The 27,725-nt window shown below is 50.2% G+C and overlaps 10 protein-coding genes across 10 annotated transcripts; 5 read left to right on the top strand and 5 right to left on the bottom strand.

Annotated features, from left to right (window-relative positions):
* Positions 1-88: 88 nt before the first annotated feature.
* N7511_002153 (putative cell morphogenesis protein (PAG1)) lies at positions 89-7,701 on the top strand (the record flags this gene model as incomplete). The annotated part of the gene is made up of 2 exons (XM_057124578.1): positions 89-589; positions 676-7,701. 2 exons carry the CDS (start codon positions 89-91, stop codon positions 7,699-7,701), a joined length of 7,527 nt encoding a protein of 2,508 aa, XP_056986737.1.
* Positions 7,702-8,466: 765 nt separating this feature from the next.
* On the top strand, positions 8,467-9,760 carry N7511_002152 (uncharacterized protein; the record flags this gene model as incomplete). The annotated part of the gene is made up of 3 exons (XM_057124577.1): positions 8,467-8,614; positions 8,648-8,892; positions 9,026-9,760. 3 exons carry the CDS (start codon positions 8,467-8,469, stop codon positions 9,758-9,760), a joined length of 1,128 nt encoding a protein of 375 aa, XP_056986736.1.
* Positions 9,761-10,630: 870 nt separating this feature from the next.
* N7511_002151 (uncharacterized protein) lies at positions 10,631-12,650 on the top strand (the record flags this gene model as incomplete). Its single annotated transcript, XM_057124576.1, has 5 exons — positions 10,631-11,558; positions 11,608-11,788; positions 11,850-11,944; positions 12,001-12,312; positions 12,371-12,650. The coding sequence occupies exons 1-5, from the start codon at positions 10,633-10,635 to the stop codon at positions 12,648-12,650; spliced, it is 1,794 nt and encodes a 597-aa protein (XP_056986735.1). The 5' UTR covers positions 10,631-10,632.
* A 544-nt stretch (positions 12,651-13,194) lies between these two features.
* Positions 13,195-14,241, bottom strand: N7511_002150 (FAD synthase; the record flags this gene model as incomplete). Its single annotated transcript, XM_057124575.1, has 1 exon — positions 13,195-14,241. The coding sequence occupies one exon, from the start codon at positions 14,239-14,241 to the stop codon at positions 13,195-13,197; it is 1,047 nt and encodes a 348-aa protein (XP_056986734.1).
* A 381-nt stretch (positions 14,242-14,622) lies between these two features.
* N7511_002149 (uncharacterized protein) lies at positions 14,623-15,385 on the bottom strand (the record flags this gene model as incomplete). Its single annotated transcript, XM_057124574.1, has 2 exons — positions 14,623-15,154; positions 15,234-15,385. 2 exons carry the CDS (start codon positions 15,383-15,385, stop codon positions 14,623-14,625), a joined length of 684 nt encoding a protein of 227 aa, XP_056986733.1.
* Positions 15,386-15,918: 533 nt separating this feature from the next.
* On the top strand, positions 15,919-18,345 carry dbp4 (RNA-dependent ATPase HCA4; the record flags this gene model as incomplete). The annotated part of the gene is made up of 1 exon (XM_057124573.1): positions 15,919-18,345. One exon carries the CDS (start codon positions 15,919-15,921, stop codon positions 18,343-18,345), a length of 2,427 nt encoding a protein of 808 aa, XP_056986732.1.
* A 587-nt stretch (positions 18,346-18,932) lies between these two features.
* N7511_002147 (amino acid permease) lies at positions 18,933-20,687 on the top strand (the record flags this gene model as incomplete). Its single annotated transcript, XM_057124572.1, has 3 exons — positions 18,933-19,267; positions 19,338-19,539; positions 19,593-20,687. The coding sequence occupies 3 exons, from the start codon at positions 18,933-18,935 to the stop codon at positions 20,685-20,687; spliced, it is 1,632 nt and encodes a 543-aa protein (XP_056986731.1).
* Positions 20,688-21,094: 407 nt separating this feature from the next.
* Positions 21,095-21,907, bottom strand: N7511_002146 (uncharacterized protein; the record flags this gene model as incomplete). Its single annotated transcript, XM_057124571.1, has 1 exon — positions 21,095-21,907. The coding sequence occupies one exon, from the start codon at positions 21,905-21,907 to the stop codon at positions 21,095-21,097; it is 813 nt and encodes a 270-aa protein (XP_056986730.1).
* A 1,544-nt stretch (positions 21,908-23,451) lies between these two features.
* On the bottom strand, positions 23,452-23,765 carry N7511_002145 (uncharacterized protein; the record flags this gene model as incomplete). Its single annotated transcript, XM_057124570.1, has 2 exons — positions 23,452-23,482; positions 23,560-23,765. 2 exons carry the CDS (start codon positions 23,763-23,765, stop codon positions 23,452-23,454), a joined length of 237 nt encoding a protein of 78 aa, XP_056986729.1.
* Positions 23,766-25,039: 1,274 nt separating this feature from the next.
* Positions 25,040-26,513, bottom strand: sclB (uncharacterized protein; the record flags this gene model as incomplete). Its single annotated transcript, XM_057124569.1, has 2 exons — positions 25,040-26,113; positions 26,163-26,513. The coding sequence occupies 2 exons, from the start codon at positions 26,511-26,513 to the stop codon at positions 25,040-25,042; spliced, it is 1,425 nt and encodes a 474-aa protein (XP_056986728.1).
* Positions 26,514-27,725: the final 1,212 nt, after the last annotated feature.

Below are 27,725 nucleotides of genomic sequence, written 5' to 3'. Positions count from 1 at the left end.
CCTCATCCCTGACGACGTAAAATCCGCGTCGCACCATAACTTAGCTTCTCCAGCGGATCGCCGAACCAGGACTGCCCAATCGACTCCTATGCACAGTCGCGAGTCCTCCGCCGTCAGAGGAAGAGCCGCGGACCCCTCCACCCTTGCCCCTACTCTCACGCGGCGTGGTCACTCCGGTTCCAAGAGCCCCGACGTTTCGGCCGGTCGGCCCGCAGGATATGAAGGATTAGAACGAAGACCTTCGAACTCGTACGGTCATCACCGCCAGACTTCGATCGTACACGGTGTGCAGCACTCGCGGAACCCGAGCATGGCCGGTTCAACCGCATCCACCAGCCCGCTCAGCCCGGAACTGATCGCGTCTCTCGGTCGCGGCGCTTTTGATGAGGCGACGCTCCCTGCGAAATTCGATCCCCTCGATTCTCATTCGGGCTATTCCACCCCATCCGGGATGGCCGCGGGCCATGGGTTACCTCCGATGTTAAGCACCATACAAGACAACGATATCGATGGCATGAACCCGAGCCCGGCGGAGGTCCTCCACAAACGAATGAACTCGGGGGCAAGACAATACGGGAAAGATCACATAGTCGGTCACACTCGAAGCATCATTCGGACTCGAAGACGGTAGGGGAATATGCGCTTCACCATCTCTTCAACTCGTTTGTTGGGCAGGCGGATAGTAAGATCAATCAGGCGATTATGAAACTGGGAGAATCCGATGCTCCAGTAGAGGAAGTATGCGGTCCTGGGGCAGACCCGACCTTTGATCAATTGATCTCGGCATTAGGTCACATTGCCCGATTGAAACCGAAACCGTTAATCGATACGATTATGTTCTGGCGTAAGGCCAAGGGCGATGCCGCCATCACAGCACGACAGATGGGGAACGAACAGAAGCCATCCCCGGGGTCCGAGAATGGGCCGCTTCTTCGTCGCAACACCGAACCGACACAACCCGGTGATCAATTTGCTCCAGCGGAACGGCCGCAGCAATCGACGCCTTTCCTTGCTCGTCATGATGATATTGCTTTGGTGGAGCGACGGGCCACAGTCTCGGTCTATCTAGTCTGCAGAGTCTTGATCGAGATCTTCAACCAGAGTAGCCTGGCCTCAATCACACTGGACATGGCAGATCGCCTCGAGGATATCGTGTTTGGCCAAGTGAAAACATCCGACCCCGATCAGATCTCTGCATCACCGCTCCGTATGGCGAATTGGAGGATATACGGTCAATTATTGGGCCTTATGAGCGAATCGAATTTCTCCAGCGTCGCCAATAGGTTCTTGGGCGAACTCGATCGCTACCAGAAAGATGAAGCTGCCAAAGGTCCATCTCGAGATGGTGACGCAAAGACAGAATTATTGATTCTTTGCATGCGATATCTGCGTCTTCCCACAAGTATTGAGGGATGGCCCAAGTCTTGCGACTTTATGCGATCTTTAGCACGGTTGTTTGTCAATGCCCACGGGCAGCGTATAAAGCAAGCCTACTGCTATGTGATCGAGAAACTTCTTCTGCCTGTTGCTGCCAACCCTAGCTGCGATCTTTCCCTGCCTCGCTGGAAGGAATTCCTAGATTTAGTCCAGCCACGTCTGGTGCAGCTTCTCACCAAACCTCGTCATTGGGCAGCTTCTTTTTCATTAAATGTTTTGTTACTCTGCATCTCCAACAAGGAGACATTTTCTTCTCAGTGGCTCCCGATGATCTCGAGTTTGCCTCCACGACTGAAAGATCGTCCCACGCGTGCACCCGCACTCCATGCAATCTGTCGTCTGGTCTGGACATACTTCTTCCGTTTCTCTGACTCCCCCACAACAACACTTCGCAAGGTTGAAGAAGTGGCCAAAATTGCTCTTCCAACTGGTCGTCGTACCTACCTAAGCGCAGAGCCGGTCTTTGTCGATCCCTTGATACAACTGATTCAAATAATTGGATTCAAGCATCCGGATGTCTGTTTCCGAAACATCATATTCCCGTTGATCAACTCCGACCTCTTCCTATCTGGCAGAGAATTGAAGATTGAACAGATGGAACCCGAAAAGATGGTCATTGGCATCCGTGCCTTTTTGGCTACCATGTCTGATTTGGAAACAAGTGACCAGCTGTGTCCTCCAATCCCCACTGGATCACTACCTAATCCTTTCACCGATGTCTCGACTCCCATATATTTCCACAGGCCACAACTGCTTGCGGAGCCAACGGCAACGAGTGTGACTGAAGCACAAGATCCAACCCTATGGCAACCTGTCAACACAGCAAGATTAAGTGAAAATGTGAAGGAGTATTATTTCCGTTTTTGTGAAGTTCTGGGCAAAATCACCTTACTATGTGACAACACTTTTGGTGGTCAGGCAGTTCTAGATGAAAAGTTCGGTGGAACAACACCGAAAACACCGATTTCAGAAGCATTCAGTTTTGGCCGACGTGATGATCACGTCACTACACTGGACCAGAAGCAGGGCTTCTACGATTTACTCCACGTGGCAGTTCAGGCCCTTCCACGTTGTCTCTCCGATCACATTCCATTCAATTCTCTCATCAATCTGCTTTGCACGGGTACTGCTCATGTGCAGTCCAACATTGCTACCTCATCAGCAGAGTCCTTGAAAGCCATCGCAAGGCAGTTACATGCACAGCAAGTCACAATTGGGTTTGCTAGGTTCATTTTCAACTTTGATGAGCGTTATTCTACCATGTCAGATGAAGGAATGCTCGGACCAGGCCATATTGAATCAACCTTGCGGCTGTATGTCGAGTTGTTGCAGATTTGGATTGATGAGATCAAGCAAAAAACCAGGGGTGCAGCTATGGACCAGCTGGAGAGATCCATCTCCGGCAGCCGAGCTTTGCATCTCGACTTGTCAAGCGTTCTTGCCCACGTCGAGGAGATCGAGTCACATGGTCTGTTCTTCTTATGTTCGCAATCGAGACGAGTGAGAGCTTTTGCGATAACTGTTCTACGCTTGATCACCGAGTTCGACAGTGCTCTTGGCAAGGAAAATACCAGAATCATTCGCATTCTCGAGGCTGATTCTCAGCAAATCCTTGATGTCAATGATGAGAACCTAACTGTGGCGGAGCGAAGTCGAATTCAGAAAGGCAAGCGAAGCAGCGCATCTCAGAATACACTTATCGAACTTTGCAGCAGTGAAGTGTCTTACGATTCAACATTGTGGGCCAAAGTGTTCCCCAACATCATCCGTGTCAGCTTTGAGACTTGCCCTTTTGCTGTCACACTGGGCAGAGAGATCGTATGTGCACGCCTTGTTCACATGCATAAGAGCATCACATCTCTTGCTGAGAGTACACGATTCCCTCCTTTCGCCCCTTTAGACTCAAATTCAAACCGTCCTCCCATTGGAAGAAACAACGTGACGGCTGAGATCCTGGTCGAACAATGGAAGCTCTACTTGGTCATGGCTTGCACGACTGTCACCAGCGTCGGAGCCCAGTCTCAGAGCCAACTTGCCAATGCTCAACATGCCCGAAAAGCTTCCAAGGGAGCTCAGCAGCCCCAAAACAAGATCAGTTCTGCTCGCAGTCTGTTCGCCTTTGTCATTCCACTTCTTTCCGCTGAGCGGGATTCTATCAGGAGTGCCATTGTAGTGGCTCTTGGTGCTATTCACAAGAATCTTTACCGCACACTTCTAGAGTCTTTGCAATACGCTGTTACAACCTGCAACGAAGAAGCCAAGATGAGAATCGGCAATCACTATCGTAGCCCCAGCAGCCCGCGCCGGAACAGAAAGACTGATCGCTTGCGCACTGAAGTCACGAATGTCTATAAACTCACTTCCCATTTCCTTCAAGAACCCGAGGTTTACAATGACGACTGGATCGTCAATAACCTGGTCACATACGCCAAGGACATCCGGATTTTCCTCAGTGACGCCGAGGTCCAAAATGACTGGGAATTCCAGCGCCTGCGCTTCCATTTCTGTGGACTAATGGAGGAAGTTTTTGAAGGAATCAATCGTGCCAAGGATCCTTCTCGCTGGATGCCCTTTGAGTCTCGAAAGTCCGCTTTCTCGCTCATGGAGGAGTGGTGCGGCTACTCGCCAAACCAATCTCAAATCTCTGCAAGGGAAGAGAATATGCGGAAGTATTCTCTCTCACAAACCCAGGAAGCTGGCGAAATGAGGAATACGGCTGCTGCTATGGAGATTGAAAAGAAGAGTCTTCGGGGGGCGGCACTGAGCGCCATGGCTTCTCTTTGCGCCGGTCCCATTAGCATCGCTACTGAAAGTGGCTCGGTCCTTCAATTCGATGTCATGCGCATGCTGTCATGGATTGAGATGATCTTCAGCACTGTTAGTGACAAGTGGCATACTACAGGCCGGCGGGCCCTGAAGAATTTGATCATTCATAACCAGGAGCACTCTTATCTGATGGAGCGATCAATTGAGATGTGCTATATCACCGAGCGACCAAAGACTATTGAGAGTTACTTCGAAGTAGTCACTGAAGTGCTCTTTGAGTACCCAGACTATCCTCTCAGATTCTGGAGAATCCTTGGTGCAGTCTTGGTTACACTGGGTAACGAGAAGCGGGAGATTCGAATGAAGTCTGCCAAACTTCTTCGGAAGCTCGAGGAGCGCCAGCAAAAGAACTCCAGGCTTCAAGACTTTGATATCAGCATTTCCGACAAGACAACCGCTGTCTACAAGCTTGCCCAATTCGAAATCTCCAAGCGATTGGCTGGCCAGCATGCTGATTTAGCCTTCACCATTTTCTCGGAATTCTCTCTGCATTTCCGCAATCTTCGGCCTGACAGTCAACGGAACATGGTTGCTGCCATCCTGCCGTGGGTTCAAACAATGGAGCTCCAGGTTGACCCTAATGGTGGCCCTACTGCTAGGTCATATATGCTGCTTGCGAATCTCTTCGAGATCACTATTCGCTGTAGCACGATACTGCCCAATCAAGTGCAGGCTTTGTGGCAGGCTTTAGCGACTGGCCCTCACGGAGGCAATGTCCAGCTAGTGCTAGACTTCATCATCAGCATCTGTCTGGAGCGCAAAGAGCAAAACTTCGTCGAGTATGCCAAGCAAATGGTCGTATTCTTGTCTGGTACTCCGGCTGGCTCAAAGGTCATTGAGTTTTTCCTATTGCAGGTTGTACCCAAAAACATGGTGCAAGAACGAAAGGAACTCACCCCACCTCCGCCCGACATCAAAAGCTTGCCTTACGTCGCAGATCTCGCAACCGTGCTCCCCGTTGGCAACAAGCAAGCTGGTCTTTCTCTGGGACAAGTCGCCCTGATCTTCCTCGTTGATCTTATGGTCGCACCGGTCACCCTCGCCCTAGATGACGTTGTCAAGCTCATCCATGTTGTCCTCATCCTTTGGGACCACTATACAGTCACTGTGCAGGAGCAGGCTCGGGAGATGCTGGTCCATCTCATCCACGAACTGATAGCGGCTAAGCTTGAAGACGATGCACCGGTAGGTGCGCGTCAATCCGTCGAGGACTTTGTGGAGTCTATCCGCAAGAGTGATCCCGCCGTTGTGTGGGAATATGAAGAGAATCATGGCAAGGATGAGGAATCTGATGACCGTCGGGTACCTGCTTCTATGGCCACTGTTACCCGCGATGTTGTCACCTTTTTTAGCTTTGCCTATGAAGGCATTGGTGAGTTGTGGGCCAAGCAGGCCTTAAATTGGGCTACATCTTGTCCCGTAAGACATTTGGCATGCCGTTCGTTCCAGATCTTCCGTTGCATTTCAACGTCTTTGGACTCGAGGATGTTGGCGGATATGCTGGCTCGGCTTTCAAATACTATTGCCGATGAGGAGACTGATTATCAGACTTTCTCGATGGAGATTCTCACAACGTTGAAAATTATTATCAGTTCGTTGAATCCGTCGGATTTGTTGAACTATCCTCAGCTTTTCTGGACTACTTGTGCCTGTCTCAACACGATTCATGAAACTGAGTTCATTGAGAGTATTGGCATGCTTGACAAATTCCTCTCTCGTGTCGATCTCAGTGACCCAGCTGTCGTGAGCACATTGATTGAAGGCCAGCCACCAAAGTGGGAGGGCGGATTTGATGGTCTTCAGGATCTTGTTTTCAAGGGAATGAAATCGTCCGAGTCCTTTGATCGCACCCTTGATCTTCTGCATACTCTGAGCGGCCTACCGAACAATGACCTCATTGGAGACGGAACTAGGCAATTGTTCACCGTGCTGGCTAATCTGCCTCATTTCCTCCAATGCTTCGAGCAAGGCTTCACCGACCAGAAAGCCATTAATCGTGCTAGCTTGCTTGCCCGCGTGGCAGAGAATGAGCGATGCCCTCGACTTGCAGCGTCACTGTTTGGTTTTGCGAATCAGCAGTACAAGACCGCCGGCGTCTTCTTGGATCACATCATCACTGAGATCAAGTCGTACTATTTCCCACAGCTGGACTTCCAGTGCTTGATCTTCCTCATGGGCCTTTTGACCAACACTTCTGATTGGTTCCGCATTAAAACCATGAGGATTCTTTGTGTCTTAATTCCTGAGGTAGACATGCGCCGGACTGAGGTCACTTGTCATGGCCCAGATCTGATCTCCCCACTGCTCCGACTTTTGCAAACTGAGCTCTGTCCCCAGGCTTTGGAGGTTTTGGATCACATCATCACTGTCTCCGGTAATCCAATGGAACGCCACCATCTTCGGATGAGTATGGCGTCGGCTAGCTCTTCTCGCGCCATTCGGAAGGAGTACGAGCGGATTCAAAGTCTTTACGGTATTCCTGAACCATCGGGATGGTCTGTACCCATGCCTGCCACTCAGTCAAGCATGACTCGAAACAATGTCCACGCTGTCTTCTACACATGTGTCGAAGCCGATGACATGTACGCGGAAGATGTCATGACGCCTGAAGTGGCATTCCATGTCGATGAATTCAATGACTCATTTTTCCCACTGAGAGCTGATACCATGAAGTCGATTGACACACAGACCGATGGCAACATCGGAGATATCGTGCAGAAACTGGATAGTCTCGATGACTTCTTCGATGAAACCGACCCAGGTACCCCAGTCATGAATCCAGTCGCTCCACCAATGCTACGAGGGTTTACCGGCAGCTACGTCGATTCCAACGCACACCTCTACGACCAGCAGACTGCACCAATCCTACGAAAATCTCTTGCTCGGACGGGCTCAACCTCGTCCTTCCACAACGGTCTAGCCGAGTCACGACCGCCTAACTTCCGCTTCGATGGACCAGCTGTGTATTCCCCAGCAACAATCACCCCTCCCAATGCCGCACAAATGTTGCGTCCAATGTCTCACCACACCCGCTCCGTCACCTCCCCCGCCAACAATCTTTACGTTCACACAACCAATGCACCAAACTCCACACCAAACGTGGGCCTAACAGACTCAGCCTTCCTCTCCGATGACGACCCCGACGAAGTCCATTCCGATCTAGACGATCGCCCCGTGACCACGACCACCAAGCTAGCGCCACCAGCACCAATGGTTCGCAGTGCTACAGACGGTCCTCATTCCATTGAATCGATGATTCGCAGCGGCATGCGGCGCCTCACCGGCGGTGCAGCAGCAACCAGGGACAAAGAGCGCCAGCGTGACCTCCTCCGTGCTCAGCATCGTGCTATTGTACAGACGGCCAATTCTCCCCGCGTTCCCAAGGTTCCTGAGGAGTATCTCTCGGCTCCGACCAGCCACCCGGCTTCGCCGAGGTAAATACCGCACTGAACAGTGAACAGTATTATTGTTGAGTTTCTTGATTTTGCTTGTTTCTTTGTTTCCTCTCTTTTTCATTTCGGCTTTCGGTATTCCGGGATGCCAGGGCATTTTCTCGGGAGTTTGTTGTTGTTTTTTTTGTCGTTCTATCATACCATACCCTTTGCCTGTCCCATCTACTTTGCAATCAGACTTGTTTTGTCTAGCGTTGATCTCTGCGCATCCGCATTCTTGTATAGTATCATATCCTGGAAATCTTTGTCCATTGGGGGTGTTGGTTTTTGTTGTGAATTCAATTGATCTTTGAGATATAGTTCTGCGCAGCGTCTATACTTATATTATACAGAGGTAAGTCTGTCGATGTCGCCAGTGTACATTATACTATAGTTGAATCTTGTTGAATGAGAATCTGCTTGCAGTCTTGTCGACAAGCCATTCTACATATACTCCCCATTCTATATATACCACACGTGATCCGCTTCCCCACGGCCTCCCCCGGCCTCCCCCGCATTTGGAGTGTAATGATTTGCACCCTCCAGTAAAACCCCCTGGCGTCTCGGAAAGCCACGGCGGAATCCTGGCATGGTTTTATATGCTGAGATCTTTTAAATACCCCTCCGCCCCCGGCCTTGCCGAAACTAACATTCCACGCTTGTTCCTCGGACTCGGCATTGTTGACGCGACCCATCATTTCCCACCAGTTGCCTCATTTACATTTCCTCCATCCCAGAGAGTACATATATCTGACCAAGTACACAACGAACAATGGGTCTCAAAACAGCTCTTGCCCTCCGGAAGGCAACTCTCCCCCATACATACTCAAATGTCCGACGCTGGCCGTCCTCGGCCCGAGCTTTCTCAATGACGGCCCACCGTGACGCAACGTGGGGTTTCATCGGCCTGGGACAAATGGGTATGTTTTGAGCTCTCAGGATCAGGATCTCAGATTACGCGCATTTGTATCTTGCAAACGCGGGCTTATACATTGACAATGCTCCAGGATACAACATGGCCAGGAACTTGCGCGCCAAGATCCCCGCCTCGGATACTTTGATTATTCGCGATATCAATGAAGATGCTATGAATCGATTTGTTGCTGAAGCTCAGGAGGCTGCACGCAGTACTGGTGCTGGCACCGGCGAGGGTCTTGTTGAGATTGCCGAGAACGCGCGCGAGGTCGCTGAGAAATCGGTATGGTTTCTTTTCGCTTCAATACTCCGGACGCTTGGAAGTGGATCTGGCCCGCTTTTGTGCAGCTAGACCCCCAATGCTCATTAACTTATACTTCCATTGTCCGATTTACTAACCCTGTATTCTGGTGTAGGAAGTCATGATTACCAGTTTACCGGAGTCGCAGCATGTTATTGAGGTGTTTCATTCCATTCTGAAGCACGGCGAGCTTCCCCCGCTTTCGCAAGAGCGGCTGTTTATCGACACATCTACTATTGACCCTGTTACTTCTAAGGATATTGCAAACGCCATCCACACTACTCAAGCCGGTCGTTTTGTTGATGCTCCCGTATCAGGTGGTGTTGTTGGCGCTCGCGCAGGAACACTCTCGTTCATGTTTGGTGCTTCCTCGCAAACAGGACAGCTTCTTGAGCGTGTGCGTGGTGTGCTCGCCCTGATGGGCAAGAAGGCCTGGCATCTTGGAGATCCCGGTGCCGGTGTCTCTGGCAAGCTAGCCAATAACTACATTCTGGCCTTGAACAATATTGCCACTGCTGAAGCCATGAATCTTGGTGTTCGGTGGGGCTTGGAACCCAAGGCTTTGGCTGAGATGATCAACTCTTCCACTGGCCGCTGCTGGCCTTCCGAAGTGAACAACCCTGTTCCTGGTGTGGTGGAGACCGCTCCTGCTTCCCGCGGATACGAGGGTGGCTTTGGAGTCAGCTTGATGCACAAGGATTTGCGGTTGGCAATCACAGCTGCGAAGGAGTCTGGAACTCCTCTTGCTTTGGGTGACAAGGCTCGCGAGGTTTACAAGGCTGTTGAGGATGAGCACCGGGGTAAGGATTTTTCAGTGGTCTATAAGTGGCTGAAGGAGAAGTCTGAATAGGACTCTCGACGTGTTAATATATTCCTCTTATCCCAATTGTATGGGCTTCCTATGGTCAGGTTGATGCCCCTACTCACGATGTCGTATCATGTCGTCCTGTGATCTAGATCTTACTTTTGATAGAAATATCCTCTTCAATGACATTTTCGGAATACTTTCTTACGATGTTCCCACCTGGTCTCGTGTTTGCCCGGTGTGCCACACTCGATGTACCATTTTCTCTACTCGATGGTGGTGTTTTGGCACATCACTGGAGGTCCAACGTCTTCCCATCGTTCCTTCTTCCTCTCTCCTCTCCCATCCCCCATCGTCCCTGCCCATTGCCCTGTTTTTATCCCGTGACTGGTTATCCCCTCTTCATCTCTTCCATTTATTTATTGTCCCACTTGCTCTGGCTCATTCACCTGTTCTATTCACTTGTCCCATCATCAGCTTAATGATCCCGGCGTTCATTGTTGTCGAAGTCTTTCTATTGTCTTGAGTTATTGACCCAGGTCATAATATCATCGGAACACTGCCTGTTGTCTCCAAGTCAACAAACCGGCTTGGTCCTGCTGCCGGTGAGTCAACCCTTCCCCATTGATTGTCCCTTTCGCTGTCCCCTTCCACATTGGACCCGAGCTTCTCGTTGCCTTCAGTTTTGTTTGTTGTTATTCTTGTCATGTTTTGGCTAACGATGGTGTGATGCAATTGGGTAGAGCCACCCCCGAGCTGCCAAGGCTTATATAGCTTCGTGCAAGGAAACTCCAGGTGAGGTTCCTTGTCACTGATTCTGTCACTGAGTCACAGCATCCGGTCTTTTCAGTCTATTGCTACTATTGGTACAAGTTTCGAAGAGTTTGCTAACATGGACAACTTCTTTGAGCACAGGCATGATGCCATCTCAAGGCTCCCAGCATACCAACTCCAGTGGCTCTACCCAGACAGCCAGCACTCAAACTGGCTCCTACCAGAACGAGCCGCGTACACCCTATGGTCCGAGATGTCCACAGGGTAACCAGCCCTCCCGGGATAGAAGTGTCTCAGCGCTTGCTCACAGATTCGGGAGTATGAACCTGCCAAACAACTCTCGTTCCAAGTATGGTGGCCATCATAGTTCTGCGCCCGTTTCAGCCAACCCAACTATGGACTGGTCGAACGCTAGTCGTGCTTACAACAGTCCTTTTATTCTTGTCCCCAATTCCAACGTCTACAATGGCGTTCCAGGCTCCTTTGTTCCGACCGCTGTCGCTGGCCAGGCAGACCAGATGGGCCAGTATCCTTACGCTGCCGGTGGGATGTATCCAAATATGGGTCCTGTTGTTTCTGGTGGGTACTCATGGCCCTACCTAATTAATTACGACATGCAGGATGCCAACAAACAAATCACATGGAACGAGGCCCAGAAGGGCACCCAGACGGAAAACACCGGTCAAATCCAGTACTACCCTTCGAACTACAATTCTAATATGGATCCTGCCATGTCTGGATATTCCTATGGAAACTTGATGTCACAGATGGGACCGATCCCACTTCCTCTTCAGATGATGAAGACTCCTAACGGATACGTTATTCAAGACCTGGAGGTCCTGACCCAGCAAGATCCCCCCATTCCACGTGCAGTGCCTGCGATGTGGACCAACCCAACTGAGTTGACACTTGCCAAATGCCTGGAGAATCGTGAGGGAATCACCAATGTCTATATCCGTGGGTTCCTGCCTGAGACATCGGACGAGATGTTACATGCCTATGCAGCTCGGTTCGGAAAGATTGAGCGTTGCAAGGCCATCGTTGACCTTGACACCAGTTACTGCAAAGGGTACGGTGCCCAGACAATTCTCATTATAAATCATACTAACTTCACCTAGATTCGGGTTTGTTCAATACTACAGTTTTGAGTCTTGTGAGAACTGCATTCGCGGTTTCTTTTACCTTGGCTACCAAGCTAGCTTTGCCCAAAAGTCTCGCAACTCTCGCCTCAAGGACCTGGAAGATCGTGCTTCTACTAATATCTATTGTACCAACATCCCCATCGACTGGACCGAAGCCGTAAGTCATGAGATCATAAAAGCTTCTTTCTACATGCACCCAGTACTGACCAGTTGCGAAGGACTTGCGTCGACATTTCGAGCCATGGCGCGTTGTTTCCGAGAAAATCAGTCGCGATGAGAAGACTGGTGTGAGCAAGGAGGTGGGATTTGCACGGTACTGAAACAATCTTTGAATTGCATATCTTTTTTATACTGACCTTGTGGGTCTAGCTTCGAAAATCGTGATGCCGCCGAGAAGGTACTGATGGAGTTTCACAATGTTCCCAAGGGGAATGGGGCCAAGCTGCTGTTGCGCTTTGCCGACACCAAGGCTCAGAAAATTCTGAAGCAACAAAGCAACGAGCGTCGAGCCTACCGTGCTGGCGAGTATAATTACTCTGTCGAAGTGGTTCAAGGACAAGGATCTACTCCGTCCCCCTCGATGTCGCGTGGCCCTCTACTTACGCCCAACTCTCAAGTGAGCTATATTTCTCCAGTTGGCGTGGGCTCCAACTGGACACCGGCCACTTCGATTTCTCCTTGGTTTGTTTCTGAATTCCCAACATGATGCACTATCATTATGTACTGACTACTATTACAGCCACCCAATCACGAAGAACCCAAACAACTCCCTCTCCTCTCGCAGCCTGAATGCCCTCGATAATACGCCCGAGATCCGCGGCCGAGGCGTCTCCAAGAGCAGATGCTCAATTGCCGACCTTTCTGGTGGTTCTTCAAAGACTATCATGCCTGGATCCCCAGAAATTGAGCCTCTGATCTACATGAGTCCAACTCACAAGGAAAACATCAGGGCAGAGTCCATGTCGCCCATGCCTTCTCGCATGAGGACTTCTATTTCTCCCGCCCGTTCATGCGTTTAGTCGCATTCATTCAGCACCTTGGCATATCTATCTGTCTGGGTTGCTTCATGGAGCCTTGACACTCAGTGCCGCCGGGAGTTCCTCTCCAATGCTCTTCAACATTCATGGCATGTTTTACGATTCGCAGAATGTACTATGGCTATCTCTCGAGTTGAACTTTCTTCTCAACTCTTTTCGTCTTGCGATATGGATGGGTCTCGGTTTCTATTCTTACTTTTTATGTTATTCTTATGAACTCGGCTGTATTATTATTGTGCTTAAGGGTGGCGGGCACATGTTTTCTTTTTCTTCTGATTTTTCCTGTTGCAGATCTTTCTTTCATGTTTCCAGCAGTATGTACCACCAAGCATATTTCCAGGCGTCGTTTCAACAAAGCTCGCCCCCTTCGGAGTTGCGTAGTCTAACAGGATATGATTCATGACCAAAAAGTCACTATCCACTAAATTTCCCGAGGTGCGCGAGCACAATGTAAAGTGCAATCTATAAGAGATAAAAGAAGGGGATCTTCTATACATGGGACACACCAGTCCCGAACTTGACACACTCAATTCCGCCCAAGTCTCTCTGCCATATCCTCTGTCAGCTGGTAAGCAGGAAGATAATCAGCCTTCTGCCCATCGACCCCCTGTCTCAATTTCGGATTTGGATGCGTATCAGAAGTCCCACCAAGACTAGTATATCCTTCATCATACAGCGAACAATACCGCAAATCAAGGTGCCGAATAAACGCCCAGATTTCCGCATAATGCCAATCAATAACGGGATGCACCCGCACAAAATCAGGCCAACCACCATCCGTCCGATCGAAATGCGTCAGCTGCGCTCCGTGCGGATCCGTCCTTCTCGTCCCCACAAATATAGCCTTGATACCGGGGTTCCGGGATAGGTAATCCTCAAAACTGGAGCGGAGGGTCGTGGCCGGTGGCGCAGTCGTGTATTTCATTATACAGAGACGGTATGCTTCCGCAGAACTAATGACGAAATCCTCCACCTCGTCGAATGGGTCGGGGGGAAGTGCGTAGATGCACGGGATGGATGTTGCAGCTGCGATTTGGGCCTCGGCTTCCGCGAGGGCCTGTGCTGAGAGTGAGTGTTCGGCATTGACATCCTGTTCCTGGGAGGATGTGCTGGTGTTTGTGTTGGTAGAGGGGTGCAGGCCCGCCAGGAAGATAATTAGCAGGACTAGGCAGTCCTTGCCGCCGTTGTAGGAGACTGACAGTTCCGACAGTTTGTACCGCTTTAGGGCTGTGGCGACCACGTCTAGGGAGATGCGGGTTTGGCGCTGGACTGAGGCGAGGAGGGAGTCTTCTGGGTGGGATTCTGCTAGGAAGGATTGCACGCGGGCGTGGATGCGGGCAACAACTGTCGGGAGGGGCGGGAGGTTGGTGCCGGTGCTGTCATTTGGGCTGTTGTGGGAGAGGTTGCAATGTGCTGTTCCATTCTCGGATTGTGTTGGTGCTTTATTGGACGAGTTCAATTGCGCTGTTCCGGTTCCTGGTATGCTTGTGTTTGAGACAGGTGGGAATGGCGCCAGATGGTCTTCTGGCCGTTGTGGCCGTGTTGCGGCTCGCGCTGGAGCGGGTTCAGCCATGGTCAGGGGTGGATGGGCGAGAGTAGAGGGTGTGTTTATCGACAGTGGTGTTCTCCAGATGCCTCATCTGCTTGTAATGTCCCCAGAGGCAAAGCTTGAATATCAACAAGGAGTATGGAAGAGTGAGGTTCGGGACCCCGCGTCCCCGCAGCTTATCTGTGGAACTCGGTAGACTCTCGTGGACGGTGTCTCGGCTACTTAGTTTATACACATGTGCGAATCTTGGAGGTAACTTAGGTTACGAATCAATGCTTTGAATTGCTTGAGATGCTGAAATTGCAATTGCCGTGTCACTCATGTGGTGTACATCCAGAAACGCCAGTATCGCTCTGCGAAAAAAAAAATAACAGGGAAGAGATAGCAAAACAAAGAAGAAGACACTCATCCTAGCACCTTCATCTTCTTCTTTTTCTTCTTGTCATCGCCACCTTTGCGCCCCTTTTGCCAGTCGCGCCAGCTCCCAATGCGATCGTCCCGGGTATCCTCCCACTTCTTGTCGTGGTCGCGCTTCCGCTTCCGCGCCTCGATTTCCTCTTCCTCCTTGCGCTGCTCGCGACCTTCTTCCTGCATTTGCGCCTTGATCTGGCGTCTGCGTCGCGCTTCTTCCTCCAGTAGAACATGGACAGTCTTCTGTCGCCATTCCTTCTTGAACTCGTCCGTCTGGAGCTCGGGAGAATCCACTGTCCATTTGTGCTCGCGAATCAGGAGTCGTCGCGCATCGGCAATGCATTCGTCTAGGTAGGTGCGCTGCTTCTCGTCAAGTAGGGCTGTTTGCGCTTTCTTAAGCTTGTCGAAGGCATCGGGCGCAGCGGGGTTCTTGGTTTTATCGGGGTGAATGAGGAGGGACTTTTTGCGGTATTGGATTTTGATATCCTTCTCCGGTACACCGGGCTGAATGTCTAAGACGGCATAGCTGTTGTGTTGATTCTCAGTCTCTGTATATAACATGGGGGGCTTGGGGCTTGAGATTTGAGGAGGAGTTGTAGACTTACGCATCGAGAGTAAATGCTTTGCAGATGCGGTCGATCTCGGCGTCCTGAGCTGTTAGTTCCAGTTCACGCGCATTATCAAGAGAGCTTACCTTTGCAAAGTCAGAGGCCTCACGCTCTAGGGAGTCAAAGATATCCTGGTCCTCGTCCGCCATGGTGAATTGTTGAAGCGAATGAGTCGGAAAGCTAAGGCCGACGTGATAACGATAGCGACATTTTGACCGGCAGATCGCCGATTCACCGCCTTTGAGTATACATCTTCACCATGTTCATTCCATATTGATAACAATATTCTGACCAAACTCATGTAAAGTGAGATTGAGAAGAAAGAAGAATTCATATCACTTCTTGCTTGCAAAATTACATGACTCATTCACTTCAATTGCTGTGTGAGAATATGGGGTTTTTCTTGAGCCATGATATCCATGAAAAAAAGAAAAACAGGTAGAAAGTTCAGACTCAAAGACCTAAATAGCGAGGCAGTACCTCATTCATATACTCAGACATATCAACAGCAATCCCATGCTGCAATGCCAGAACTGCAGGAGCAAGAGGAATGCATATGGAGTATACACTTGGGGCTTAAACGACTCCACCGGGTGGGCCTTATCAGCTGCTGAGTCAGTCCCAGAAAAAAAAAGCTCTTGTCACCGCCCGCGACATTTTCAAGATTCACCTCAACAACACCATGGCGCCACGGACAGCAAAAGGCAAGAAGCCTCAAGACTCGGGGAGAACCCTGAAGCGCAAGCGTGGTGAAGACGAGATCTCATCCCTTGTCAAACGAGTTGAAGAGCTCGACCTCAAAGCCTCCATCAAATCCTTCTCCGATCTTCCTCTCTCCGAACCAACCGCCGCTGGACTGTCATCCTCTCACTTCAAGACCCTCACCGACATCCAGTCCCGTGCCATCAGCCATGCGCTCAAAGGTCGCGATATTCTCGGTGCCGCCAAGACCGGTAGCGGAAAGACTCTCGCCTTCATTGTCCCCATCCTCGAGAACCTCTATCGCAGGCAATGGACCGAAATGGATGGCCTCGGAGCCCTGATTCTTTCGCCGACACGCGAGCTGGCAATTCAGATTTTCGAAGTTCTCCGCAAGGTCGGCCGTAATCATGCTTTCTCGGCTGGTCTGATCATCGGCGGAAAGAGTCTGCGCGAGGAACAGGACCGATTGGGACGCATGAACATCCTGGTTTGCACGCCCGGTCGCATGCTGCAACATTTGGATCAGACTGCCATGTTCGAAACGAATAATTTGCAGATGCTGGTTTTGGACGAGGCTGATCGTATCATGGACATGGGTTTCCAGAAGACCGTGGATGCCATTATCGACCATCTCCCGACTAAGCGCCAAACCATGTTGTTCAGTGCCACACAAACCAAGAAGGTTGGTGATTTGGCTCGTTTGAGTTTGCAGGAGCCCGAGTATGTCTCAGTTCACGAATCTGCTGCGGCTGCCACCCCGTCGACTCTTCAACAACACTATACCGTCACTCCTCTGCCGCAGAAACTTGACACGCTTTGGAGTTTCATTCGCAGCAACCTCAAATCCAAGACCGTGGTCTTCTTATCCTCTGGCAAGCAAGTTCGTTACGTGTACGAGGCATTGCGACACCTGCAGCCCGGTATCTCTCTTATGCATTTGCACGGAAGACAGAAGCAAGGCGGCCGGTTGGATATTACTACAAAGTTCTCCCAGGCTCAGCACGCAGTTCTGTTTGCCACTGACGTTGCTGCGCGTGGTCTGGATTTCCCTGCAGTTGACTGGGTTATTCAGATGGACTGCCCCGAAGATGCTGACACATATATTCACCGTGTCGGACGTACAGCCCGATACGAGCGTGTTGGTCGTGCTGTGCTATTCTTGGATCCAAGTGAGGAGAAGGGTTTCCTCAAGCAGCTTGAGCACAAGAAGGTTCCTATCGAGAAGATCAATATCAAAGCAAACAAGCAGCAGAGTGTCAAGAATCAGCTACAAAACATGTGTTTCAAGGACCCAGAGCTGAAGTATCTCGGCCAAAAGGCTTTCATCTCCTATGCCAAGTCTATCTACGTGCAGAAAGACAAGGAGACTTTCAAGCTTAAGGAGCTTCCCTTGGAAGAGTACGCTGGCAGCCTGGGTCTTCCTGGTGCTCCTCGTATCAAGTTCATCAAGGGTGACGATGCAAAGGAGCGCAAGAACGAGTCCTGGAGAATGGCTCACATGTCCGACGACTCCGACGCCGAAGGCAAAAAGGACCAAAAGGAGGAGGTGCGCACACGCTACGACCGTATGTTCGAGCGACGAAACCAGGGCGTCCTGGCAGAGCACTACTCTAAACTTATCAACGACGACGGCACCATGGTGGCTACTGGCACAAAGGACCAGGCTTCGGACGACGAAGCCGACGAGGATGCCGACTTCCTCTCCGTCAAGCGACGTTTCGCTGCAGGCGACGAAAGTCTCGGTCAAGCTGTCTCCTCCGACTCCGATTCCAACTCGGACGAATCCGAGTCCGAGGAGATCCACAAGGATGCCAAGGTGGTGCATCTGGAAGGCCAAGATCCCCTCATCATCGACTCCAAGCGCCGCGAGAAGCTCCTCAAATCGAAGAAGAAGATGCTCAAGTTCAAGGGCAAGGGTACCAAGCTGGTCTACGACGACGACGGAAACGCCCACGAGGTCTACGAGATGGAGGACGAAGAGCAATTCAAGGCCCGCGGCGACGCCAAGTCACAGCGCGAGAAGTTCCTTGCTGGCGAGACGGAGCGTGTCCGCGAAGCCGATATCGAGGACAAGGAAGTCATGCGCGAGAAGCGTCGCGAGAAGAAGGAGAAGCGCAAGGCTCGCGAGCGTGCCGAAGCCGAAGCCGAGGCCGCCTCGGACGACGAGGAAGGTGGTGTCAGTTTGTCGCATCTGCCTCATGTTCCCTTCGAGATTCCTGGCGACTCCGACTCCGGCTCAGCCTCCGAAGAAGAGAAGCCCCGTCCCAGCAAGAAGCAGCGGGTCTCTTTCGCCGCGCCGGACAGCGACAGCGACCAGCCGGCCAAGAAGAGCAAGAAGAGCCAGGAGCCCCAGTCCATCGAGACATTGGGAGATCTCGAGGCTCTGGCCAGTGGTCTTTTGGGTTAAGTGCATTGTTTCTAGGATTTCCGTGGCGTATCAAAATGTGGTAACAAAAGCATGTATGCATTAGTACATATGAATGAAGCGAGTAATTTTGTCCAGTCGAGATAGAGCAGTTAGAGGTCTATAACCCTATAACCCAACAACCCTACAACCCTAGTCAACATGAAGCCCAAGTCTGCGGTGTGTGAACTGCCGACATTTGCCGGGTCGGTGGAGAGGCAGTTTCTATGACACACCGAAATTGCCCTCATCGCGACGGTCAATCACGCCATCGATGAGAATTCCGTCGGGGGTGCAGGATCACCATGTTCTCTCCTTTCCCCCTAATCTTTGTTTCGCCGAGATATCGGGGAAAACGTGGGTTGCCAGCCTTGTTTGATATTGCATCTGAGACGCTAAGTTTCCAAGGGCGCCACTTGCCACGTGCAGATCACGAGACTTAGGGCTAAGATCTATAAGTGAGTATCAAGATCTATATCTGACCTGGCTTGCCTGTCTTGCCTGGCTAGACGCAAACCATTCAAGATGGATACTAATACAATGTTAGACTCTCGACCTATTCATACACACATACACACGGCACCTTCAACATGGCCGATATCGAGAAACAGCCTTATGGGGACTCCTCCACCTTCAAGGGCCCTGGCACAGCAGCTGAGGATGTCCCGATCCCTTCAAACCCTATGGTCAACGCCGACAAGCTGGCTCGTCGCCTGTCTGGCCGACAGGTGCAGATGATCGCCATCGGCGGAACGATCGGTACAGGTCTGTTCCTCGGCACGGGCGAGTCGCTTGCTAAGGGTGGGCCTGCGTCGATGCTGATTGCTTATGCCATCTGTGGTGCTATTGTCTTCATCACTATGCTTTGCTTGGGTGAAATGGCTGCCTTCATGCCTGTAGCTGGATCGTTCTGTACCTATGCTGGGTGAGTATCACTATCCCTGTTGCTTTGATAAGATGGACCTAGATTGAGTGCTGATTTGCTACTGCTCTAGTCGTTTTGTTGATGATGCGCTTGGTTTTGCTTTGACTTGGAATTATTGGTTCAATGATGCTGTTTCTACGGCTTCTGATATCATTGCTTTGCAGCTCTTATTGCAGTATTGGACTGATAATTTCCCTGGCTGGGCAATCAGTTTGATTTTCTTGCTCGTGGTCATTGGATTGAACGTTCTATCTGTCAAGGTCTACGGTGAGGTATGTGTAGTGCTCTCGCCTTCTTACGTGAATTCATCTAACCCTTTTGGCAGGTTGAATATTGGTTGAGTCTACTCAAAGTCATCACAATCGTCATCTTCATCATCCTCGGCATAGCCGTCAACTGCGGTGGAAACACCGACCACCAGTACATCGGCGGCAAAAACTGGCATATAGGTGACGCTCCCTTCGTCGGCGGAATCGGCGGCTTCGCCTCAGTCTTCGTAACAGCCTCATTCGCATACGGCGGAACCGAGTCCATCGCCATTACAGCCGGAGAGACCAAAAGCCCAGCAAAGACCATGCCAAAGGTCGTCCGCAACGTCTTCTGGCGCATCATCCTCTTCTACCTCCTCTCGATCCTAATTGTCGGCCTCAACGTCCCCTACAACTACCCAAACCTCAACGCAGGCGACACCAAAACAAGTCCCTTCACAATCGTCTTCTCCCAAGCCGGCTCAACAATCGCAGGAAGCTTCATCAACGCCGTCATCATGACATCCGTCATCTCAGCCGCCAACCACGCCCTCTTTGCCGGCTCCCGCCTCCTCTTCACCCTCGCCGTCGACGGCTACGCGCCCCGCTTCTTCGGCCATCTCAACCGTTTCCACGTACCTTGGGTCGCAGTCCTCGCCACAGCCGTCATCAGCGGTCTCTGCTTCGGAGCGAGCTACATCGGCGCCGGCAAGCTCTGGTCCTGGCTGCAGAACATCGTCGGTGTTTCAAACCAGCTTTCGTGGATCTGTATTGGTCTCGCGTCCCTGCGGTTCCGGTCTGCTGTGCGTGCTCAGGGTATCGAACACCTCCTTCCTTTCAAGAACTGGACGTACCCCTACGGCCCTATCTGCGCCGTTGGGTTAAACATCGTTCTTGTTCTTGTTCAAGGCTGGACGTGCTTCAGCCCGCATTTCAAGGGTGTCGATTTCGTGTCTTATTATATCGAGATCCCTATCATGCTTGTCATGTTCTTGGGTTGGAAGCTAGTCAAGAGGACTAGCTTTGTGAGGAAGTCGCAGATGGATCTTCTTACAGATCGGTATGATCCGACTCAGGAGGATGGGTATGATGAGCAGGAGGGCCAGATCACCGAGAAGAGGAAAGGTCTTTGGGCTAAGGCTCAGCGATTCGGTCAATGGGTGTTTCTCTAAATGTTTTAATGTTTCTTTTTCTTTCTCGGTTTTATGATACCTCCACTACATGCATTCAAGTTATTGGTAATTTGCACATATGATTTATCGCGCCAAATTTTGCGTATTCATTTTTTATTTTAAGTTCACTAGTTGCATGCATCGGTATGTCGGTAGACCGCTGGTTGTATACACTGAGAAAACGAAACTGTGCAGCTCGACAAGGAGCTTATGTGTAAGTATGTCGGTACTGCAACTAACGGATTATCAATCACGTTACAACTTTATGTATGAGCTTCAGTAATTTACTTCCCTTGGTTATAATTATGGCTGGGAGAATCTCTTATCGGAACGAGGCCTTTATATTAAGGTCACTATATTGATCCAGAGACAAGCAAACGTCTCACGACTAAAGGCATAAGCGTATTCTAGATATCCCACTTTAATGAGGAGACAACCCCACCATCCACAAGGATATCATTGCCTGTGATAAAAGACGATTCTGGACTGGCCAAGAATGCAACAGCATTCACAATATCCTGCGGCGTTCCAACGCGACCAACAGGACTCAGGGCAATATATTTCCCAGCTGGGCCATCGATCTCCTGGCGCCCAGCACTTGTAGAAATAACCCCAGGACTAACAGAATTGACTCTCCCTCCAACACGCCCCCAGGCTTGAGCCGAAGCCTGGACGCGCAGTACATTTCCACGTTTTGAGAGAACATACGCCCGACCAGAGCCATGAGGATCAGCCTCATCAATCTTCAAAGCGGCATGTTCTAGCAATTGCGTCCTAGGCGCCAACGCAAGATGACGCTCCAGCTCGGACGGCAAGCCAGGTCCCATATGACCAGCCATACTCGCGATGCAGACCATGCTCGTTCCAGACTGCGCCACTTCCAAGAAAGCATCGAGGGCATTGGCCGTGCCGAGAAGATCGACTTCGAGGATCTTTTGCGCACATCCTGCCGACGGGGACAAGCCGGCTGTATGGATTATTGCTTCGATGGGTCCATGCGATGCAGCAGCCTGTGCAAAGCGACTGACGGATGCATAGTCGGACACGTCCACCTGCAATGGCTCGACCATGTAGCCATCGTTGGCTAAAGTTTCCTGAGCTGCAGAGAGAATTTCGTTGGAGCAGTCGGCAATAAACAGTCGTCGTCCAACCCCAAGGCGTCGAGCTATGGCCAATCCCATACCTCCGCATCCAAGGACGGCAATACTCTTAGTGGACATGATTATGGTTCACTTTGTGTTTTCAATATAGGAACGCGATCATCTATACGCGTGGACTTGGTATAGGCTTATATCACCAATATGAGCAGGCTGAGTCTGGACCTCGGCAAAGCGTAAATCCGCTGACTCGTTCTGGAAAGGCGAGGTGGGCCCTCTATGTTTGCAACCAAATTTCTTCGTAGGCAGACAGTAGTGTAATGTCGATCCTCCATGGATTGGATTCCATGAATTGAATTGTAAATGAGTGTTTCGACTGCTAAAATTCAATGTTCTTAGCTACAGTATCAATGGAATAAGAATGAGACCATTCTCTTGTATTTGAGCATTCTATAAAGACTATATCGCTATAGGCGCCTCTCTTTTGTCCAATTCGGTGTCGATGGCGGATAGTTAGCTCAACTAGATCCTGTATCTTCGACCTCTCACTGAAATGCGATGCAGCATCTTGAACTAACTTAGTATACTTCCTTTGGCCTGTAGGATATAGTCACGTGGCTTCAGGCGTAGGTATCAGGATCAAAAGAGCAAGACAACAAACATTATCTACCACCGAAATCTCGCTCTAGTTATAAGCAATAAATATGCGGTGAGAGTCTAGCATTGTATAATTAATTGGGGGATAAGAATGGTTCTCTGTTCCTCTGTGATAGGGGTCATCAACGAAACAACAGTGGCCGTGGGTGAGCCAGGTGACAAGCAACAGGGCTATTTAGCAAAAGGTGAGTAACGTTAGGTTAAAGAGCGGAGTAAGAAAGAAATATCAAGCCAAAAAAATGATGTGTCGGCCCGAACCGCGATTCGAACGCGGGGCCTCTCGCATCCAAAGCGAGAATCATACCACTAGACCATCCGGGCTTGAATAAGAGAAAAAATGGCGATCAACGGGCTAACAAGAGGGGATATAAAGTGGAAAGAAGGAAAGAAAATAGAATCAAAAAAAGTAATCAGTGGCCCGAACCGCGATTCGAACGCGGGGCCTCTCGCATCCAAAGCGAGAATCATACCACTAGACCATCCGGGCGACTTCATGATAGGTTTTTTTGATTCTCTATCTATATTTTGCTTTCAAACTCACCTAAAACGTCAAATCTACAGCTCTGATTAGTCCTAATATAACAGCCTCATTTACTATATCTGTTTCCCATATAAGCTTCTCAGCCTATAATTCGATATAAATAAATCTCTACAAACTGTAGCCCATCCCAAAGGTAGGTAGAAGAGATACAATTTCTGAGATAACGTTAACACTAGTGGGATGAGAACATGACTTTCAATGCTATCACGGTTTTTTATCGTCTCCACTTCTTCACCAGGTCTAATCCGATTGATTCAGATGCCAGTTTCTTTTAGCATGGTGGTTGATCAACCCCCAAAACACATAGATGACAGGATGGCGCTCTATCCTTCTCCGTGATAACAGGGTGGAAGCCAGCAATATATCTGACATCCATACCAAGTCAATGACTGGTGATGTTTAGATATGATCTCGAGGACCTCTAAATTAACATATATCATCTTACCAACATCATCATAAATGAGTTTCTCTAGGCCATATAAGCCTGGTTGCCGCCGATACTTATTTAATTTTTTCGAATATATCAATAGTAGAATATACCTAAGTTATATAAAGTTAAAGAGAATATAGAACTCACTTATAGGCCGCGGCGAAAGCAGTACGGACATGATCGCGATATCGGCGATTTCCCTCCTGCCAGAACATCTGAGGATCAAGAGAAGAGCCAGGCATCGACTTCCATGCGGTGTACATAATATAGCCGTAAGGGACACACTCTTCTAGTAGTTGCTTGTCCTTCCCATATCCCCAAAGCTCTGGGACTGCCACGCACTCGCGATTCATAAATCGATAAATTTTGGGAATATCTGTAGGATAAAGGGAAATGAGAAGGAAGAGGTTGAGTAATTATGGTCGAGACCAATTGTCTTGTCACTGTTGGCCTCGGGGCCAGGTGCCCATCTCGATCCATCCTATAGTGCACTAGTCGCGCGGCCTCGGTGAATCTCACCCGGAGGTTCATATTGACAGCGTACTTTGAATCTGTTGTTACTCTATGTAGCTCCTTTTAACAGTTAACAAAGCACATACGACCACAGGGTGTGGAGAACAGGGCTTCCCGTCCGCTCAGCCGTACTTAAACCACACGCCGGTAAGTTAGTAGTTAGGTGGGTGACCACTAGCGAATCCTTACTGTTGTATGTTTTTTGCATTTTTGCTATTCTGCATTTTTGCTATTCTGACATATGAATGATGTTCATAGATGTCTGGGCCAGCTTGGTCTACAGTTGCTCTCGGCACTACTAGACCGTAGACCGCCGGCTGTGGGTGAGCCTGACCCATGTGGTGAGATATCAAGAGTAAGAGCCGAGGTAGCTGAATCATATAGGCATGTTATACAGTTGTTACCATAAATCCAAGGCATAAGCCTGACAGATATAACCACACCCTGAACCATCAAACCCGAATTTCCCGCTTTTCAGCGCCGAGGTACAAATAAAGTGAAGAGCAAACTCAATTCAGGCTCTGCATATACTGAAAGGAAAGAACAAAGGGAATCATGACAAAGGGGAATCATCGAGATCAGCTATCCTCCGCTCCACTCCGATATATCGGAGACAAACAGCAAGATAAGTATAGCAAGGCAACCAAACCGCACCAAAACGGACAATCCGCCAATTATGAGGCAATTGAACATGAACGCAGCAGATATAACAATGCGGATGGGATATTCAGTTCCAAAACAACTCAAAAAGAAACCAAAGCAGACCCCAAAACGAAAACATAACCCCGGGAATGATAGGGACTTTTCCATGTCCATGTGCTGCATCTCGAAACGAGAAAACGAAACCAAAACCAAGGAAACAAGGAACGAGAACGAGAATTCAAAAATCCGGAACCACTGTCGATAGATCAATTCGATGTCTCGCACCGATAGCATAGCATGATTAGTCCCCTGTAGACCCTGCTACAGGGTATGAAGAGTCGGGATGGAATTATACAATACAAGAAGGACACCAGCCTCCATTTGGTATCAGATATCAAGTTGCGAAAGCCAAAAACAAAACGAAAAGGAAAATAAAGAGGAGCTGGCTGATACAGAGGATTTCGATACCGTATCAGCCATTAACCATATCATCCAGCGCCATCTTGCGCCGTTTGACAGGTCTATTCTCGCCCTCTGCCTCAGAAGGTGGTGCCTCAGCTCGCGGCATTGAAGGCGAAACACCCGCTGTCAATTGGATAGGTGATGGGAGTTCCACGGGCCCTAGATGGCGTGGTATGGGATCTAAAGAGCCTGTCATGGATCCGGATCGTTGATGCGGATGGCCGTGTGTATGGCTCTGCTGAGTTGGGAGGGAATAGTTGAAAGTTGGGCCGGCGGATCTGTGAAGTGGAAGATGCCGTGGCTCGTAGAGGCTTTCGTCTCGGCTTGGGATGGCCCATGAGGATGGATAGGGATCGCTAAGACGGTGGACATGGTGTGGTGGTGGTGGAGGGGGAGGGGGAGGAGGAGGAGGAGGTGGTCCTGAGCCTGCCGTCGCTTGGTGAATTGGAGGCAGTCGGACTGGGGATTCGACTGCGTAGGGATCTCTTGGGGATAGCGTTTGCGGAACTTGGACTCGGGGGTCGTTCATTGGTGGTCGAATTGTGTTGGCGCTACTTGGGGACTCTGCATATGGAAGAAAGCCTGTGGGGACACCTGGGGGTTGGTGTTGCGGTGGTGAAGTTGGTGGTGGTAATCCTGGGACGCCGTATGTTGGGAACCTTCGCTCCATGCCGCTCATTGTGTTTACCTTGAGTGCTGGATTGAACCCGCCTGCCATTGGAATATATGATGAAGGTGGATGGGTTGGGACTGTATGAGGTGGTCCGGATGAAGAGAATGGTCGTCGACTCACGCCTGAGATTGGAGATGGATCCATAGGTCGGGTTAGAGGGAATACCGAAGCAGACCAGCGATGTGGCGTTCGTGCTGGGCTTGCATCCAGTCCTTGGAGATCGGTCATTGGTCTTAATTCTCGTGAAGAAGTGGCCCTGTGCATGGGTGTCCGGCGAGTTTGAATGCCTGGTTGGGCCTCTGCTAGGATAGCTGGGTTCTCTAGATGTGCTGTATATGACCGCATTGACGAATCTTCTGCTTTCAAAGGGGGTCTTCCCCGTTTCTTATGCGTGACGTCCACGCATGTCGACTGCCGCGTGTCAGTTAGGGTTCAGGGTTCACCAGAATTCACAACATACCGCTTTTCCAGCCAGAACACATCTTCGACAAGGACGAGCTGGATCACATCCGAGATGCTTCTTCTTGCAATTGACACAGGCCGATGCCACATGAGCTTTGGTACGCCTTGTTGATTTCTGCGCCAGTGAGCGAGCTGCTGTCGGAGTAGTATCTAGTGCCGAGAGTGGATATGACGCCCCAGGAAGCCCGGGAGATCCCGAATATACTGGCCCCTGTTCATACGACAGTCGTGGCAGTGGCTCCGGTACATGCGATAAATCCTGGGTAGGGACAAGCCCGGGTCGATCTGTAGAATGCAAAGGCTTCTCTGCGGATGGCTCCGACGGCTCCTCTGGAGAAGAGCCAGCCATAGATTGACCGGGTAAAGGAGCCCGGGAACTACAACCATTCGGAGACCAAGAACGATCCAACAGCCGCTCTGGGCCTGAGTTGAATCGGGGTCCGAACTGGGAGGGAGTGAGGCTCGGGGGGTGAAGCACGAGTGATTGCATCGGGCGTCGGGCAGGAAAAGGAATAGGCCCACGGGGCAGATACTTCTTTTGTTTTTGTTTTTTAGTCCTTTTTTCTTTTTTGATCCCTTTGTGTCCCCGGATACTTCAAGGGCCTATGAATTCCACTTGGGGCATCATATCTGATTGGAAAGAGCGGCCAGCAGCGGTGTAGGGGGAAGGAGAAAAAAAAAAGGTCAATATGGGGTCGTCATCCAGCTTCACAAAGCCGTCCGAGGACCACTCGAGCTTATAATCAATGGGTAGAGAGATCCGTTATTGGAGGAGTCAGAAAATAGACTGCATCGATCAGCGGGAGATTTCCAGATCATGACAGCAGGGTTACTCATAGCGCATGTCTCCCACAGGGCAAGTTATTGCATGGCGGTCGATCATCGAGCTAGGATCAAGGGACCCCACGCCTTGCCTCTGTGTCTCGATCACACGTCCCACGTTCCCCTAGAGAAGAAACGGTGAACTATACCTGCAGCCCTCCCAAAGGAGTCGAAAAACACCCCCCACGGAGAGCTCCTGTAGTACTGAGTAGGTATTCGAGTCCGGCAGTTTCTCGCTCTCTCACTCTCTCTGGTTGTACTAGATATAAAGGCGTTCAATAGTCACAGAATAAAGTGGGCGGGTCTATACATGGTCAGTGCCGCACTAGTTGATCATCAAATGGTCAACGATATATTTCCTCAGTATTGAATAGCTTGAGTCAGTAAATATCTCTCAGGGAAAGGGAGGAGTTCGTTCCCCAAGAAAATGACAAGAAAATAAATCAAATTCTCTATGCCAATCAGGGCCGGGGAAGCAAGGAAGATTGGCGGATCGACGTCGGCGGCCGCAGCCATTGCCAATAGTGTGGGCGGGGGACTATGCATTCCGTTTGACATGTACTTTTCCTTGTATTGATACAGGGTATTACTTCCTAATCTATAGCCTATGTAACTATGACTTTGTGGGCGCCTAATTGTTGGGGGTTACAATCGGAGTTGTTGAGTATAGGATCAACTATACAGTTCCGGTGTTCAGGAGAATTAGGGCAAGGTCCTGTTTTTTTTTCTTCCCCCCCCC

This window comes from Penicillium nucicola (genome assembly GCF_028828085.1).
Source record: "Penicillium nucicola strain IBT 29836 chromosome Unknown utg000002l, whole genome shotgun sequence".
In the NCBI taxonomy this organism is placed as follows: Eukaryota; Fungi; Ascomycota; class Eurotiomycetes; order Eurotiales; family Aspergillaceae; genus Penicillium; species Penicillium nucicola.
Note: the sequence above shows the minus strand (reverse complement) of the source record. Positions and strands in the feature narration are given on the sequence as shown.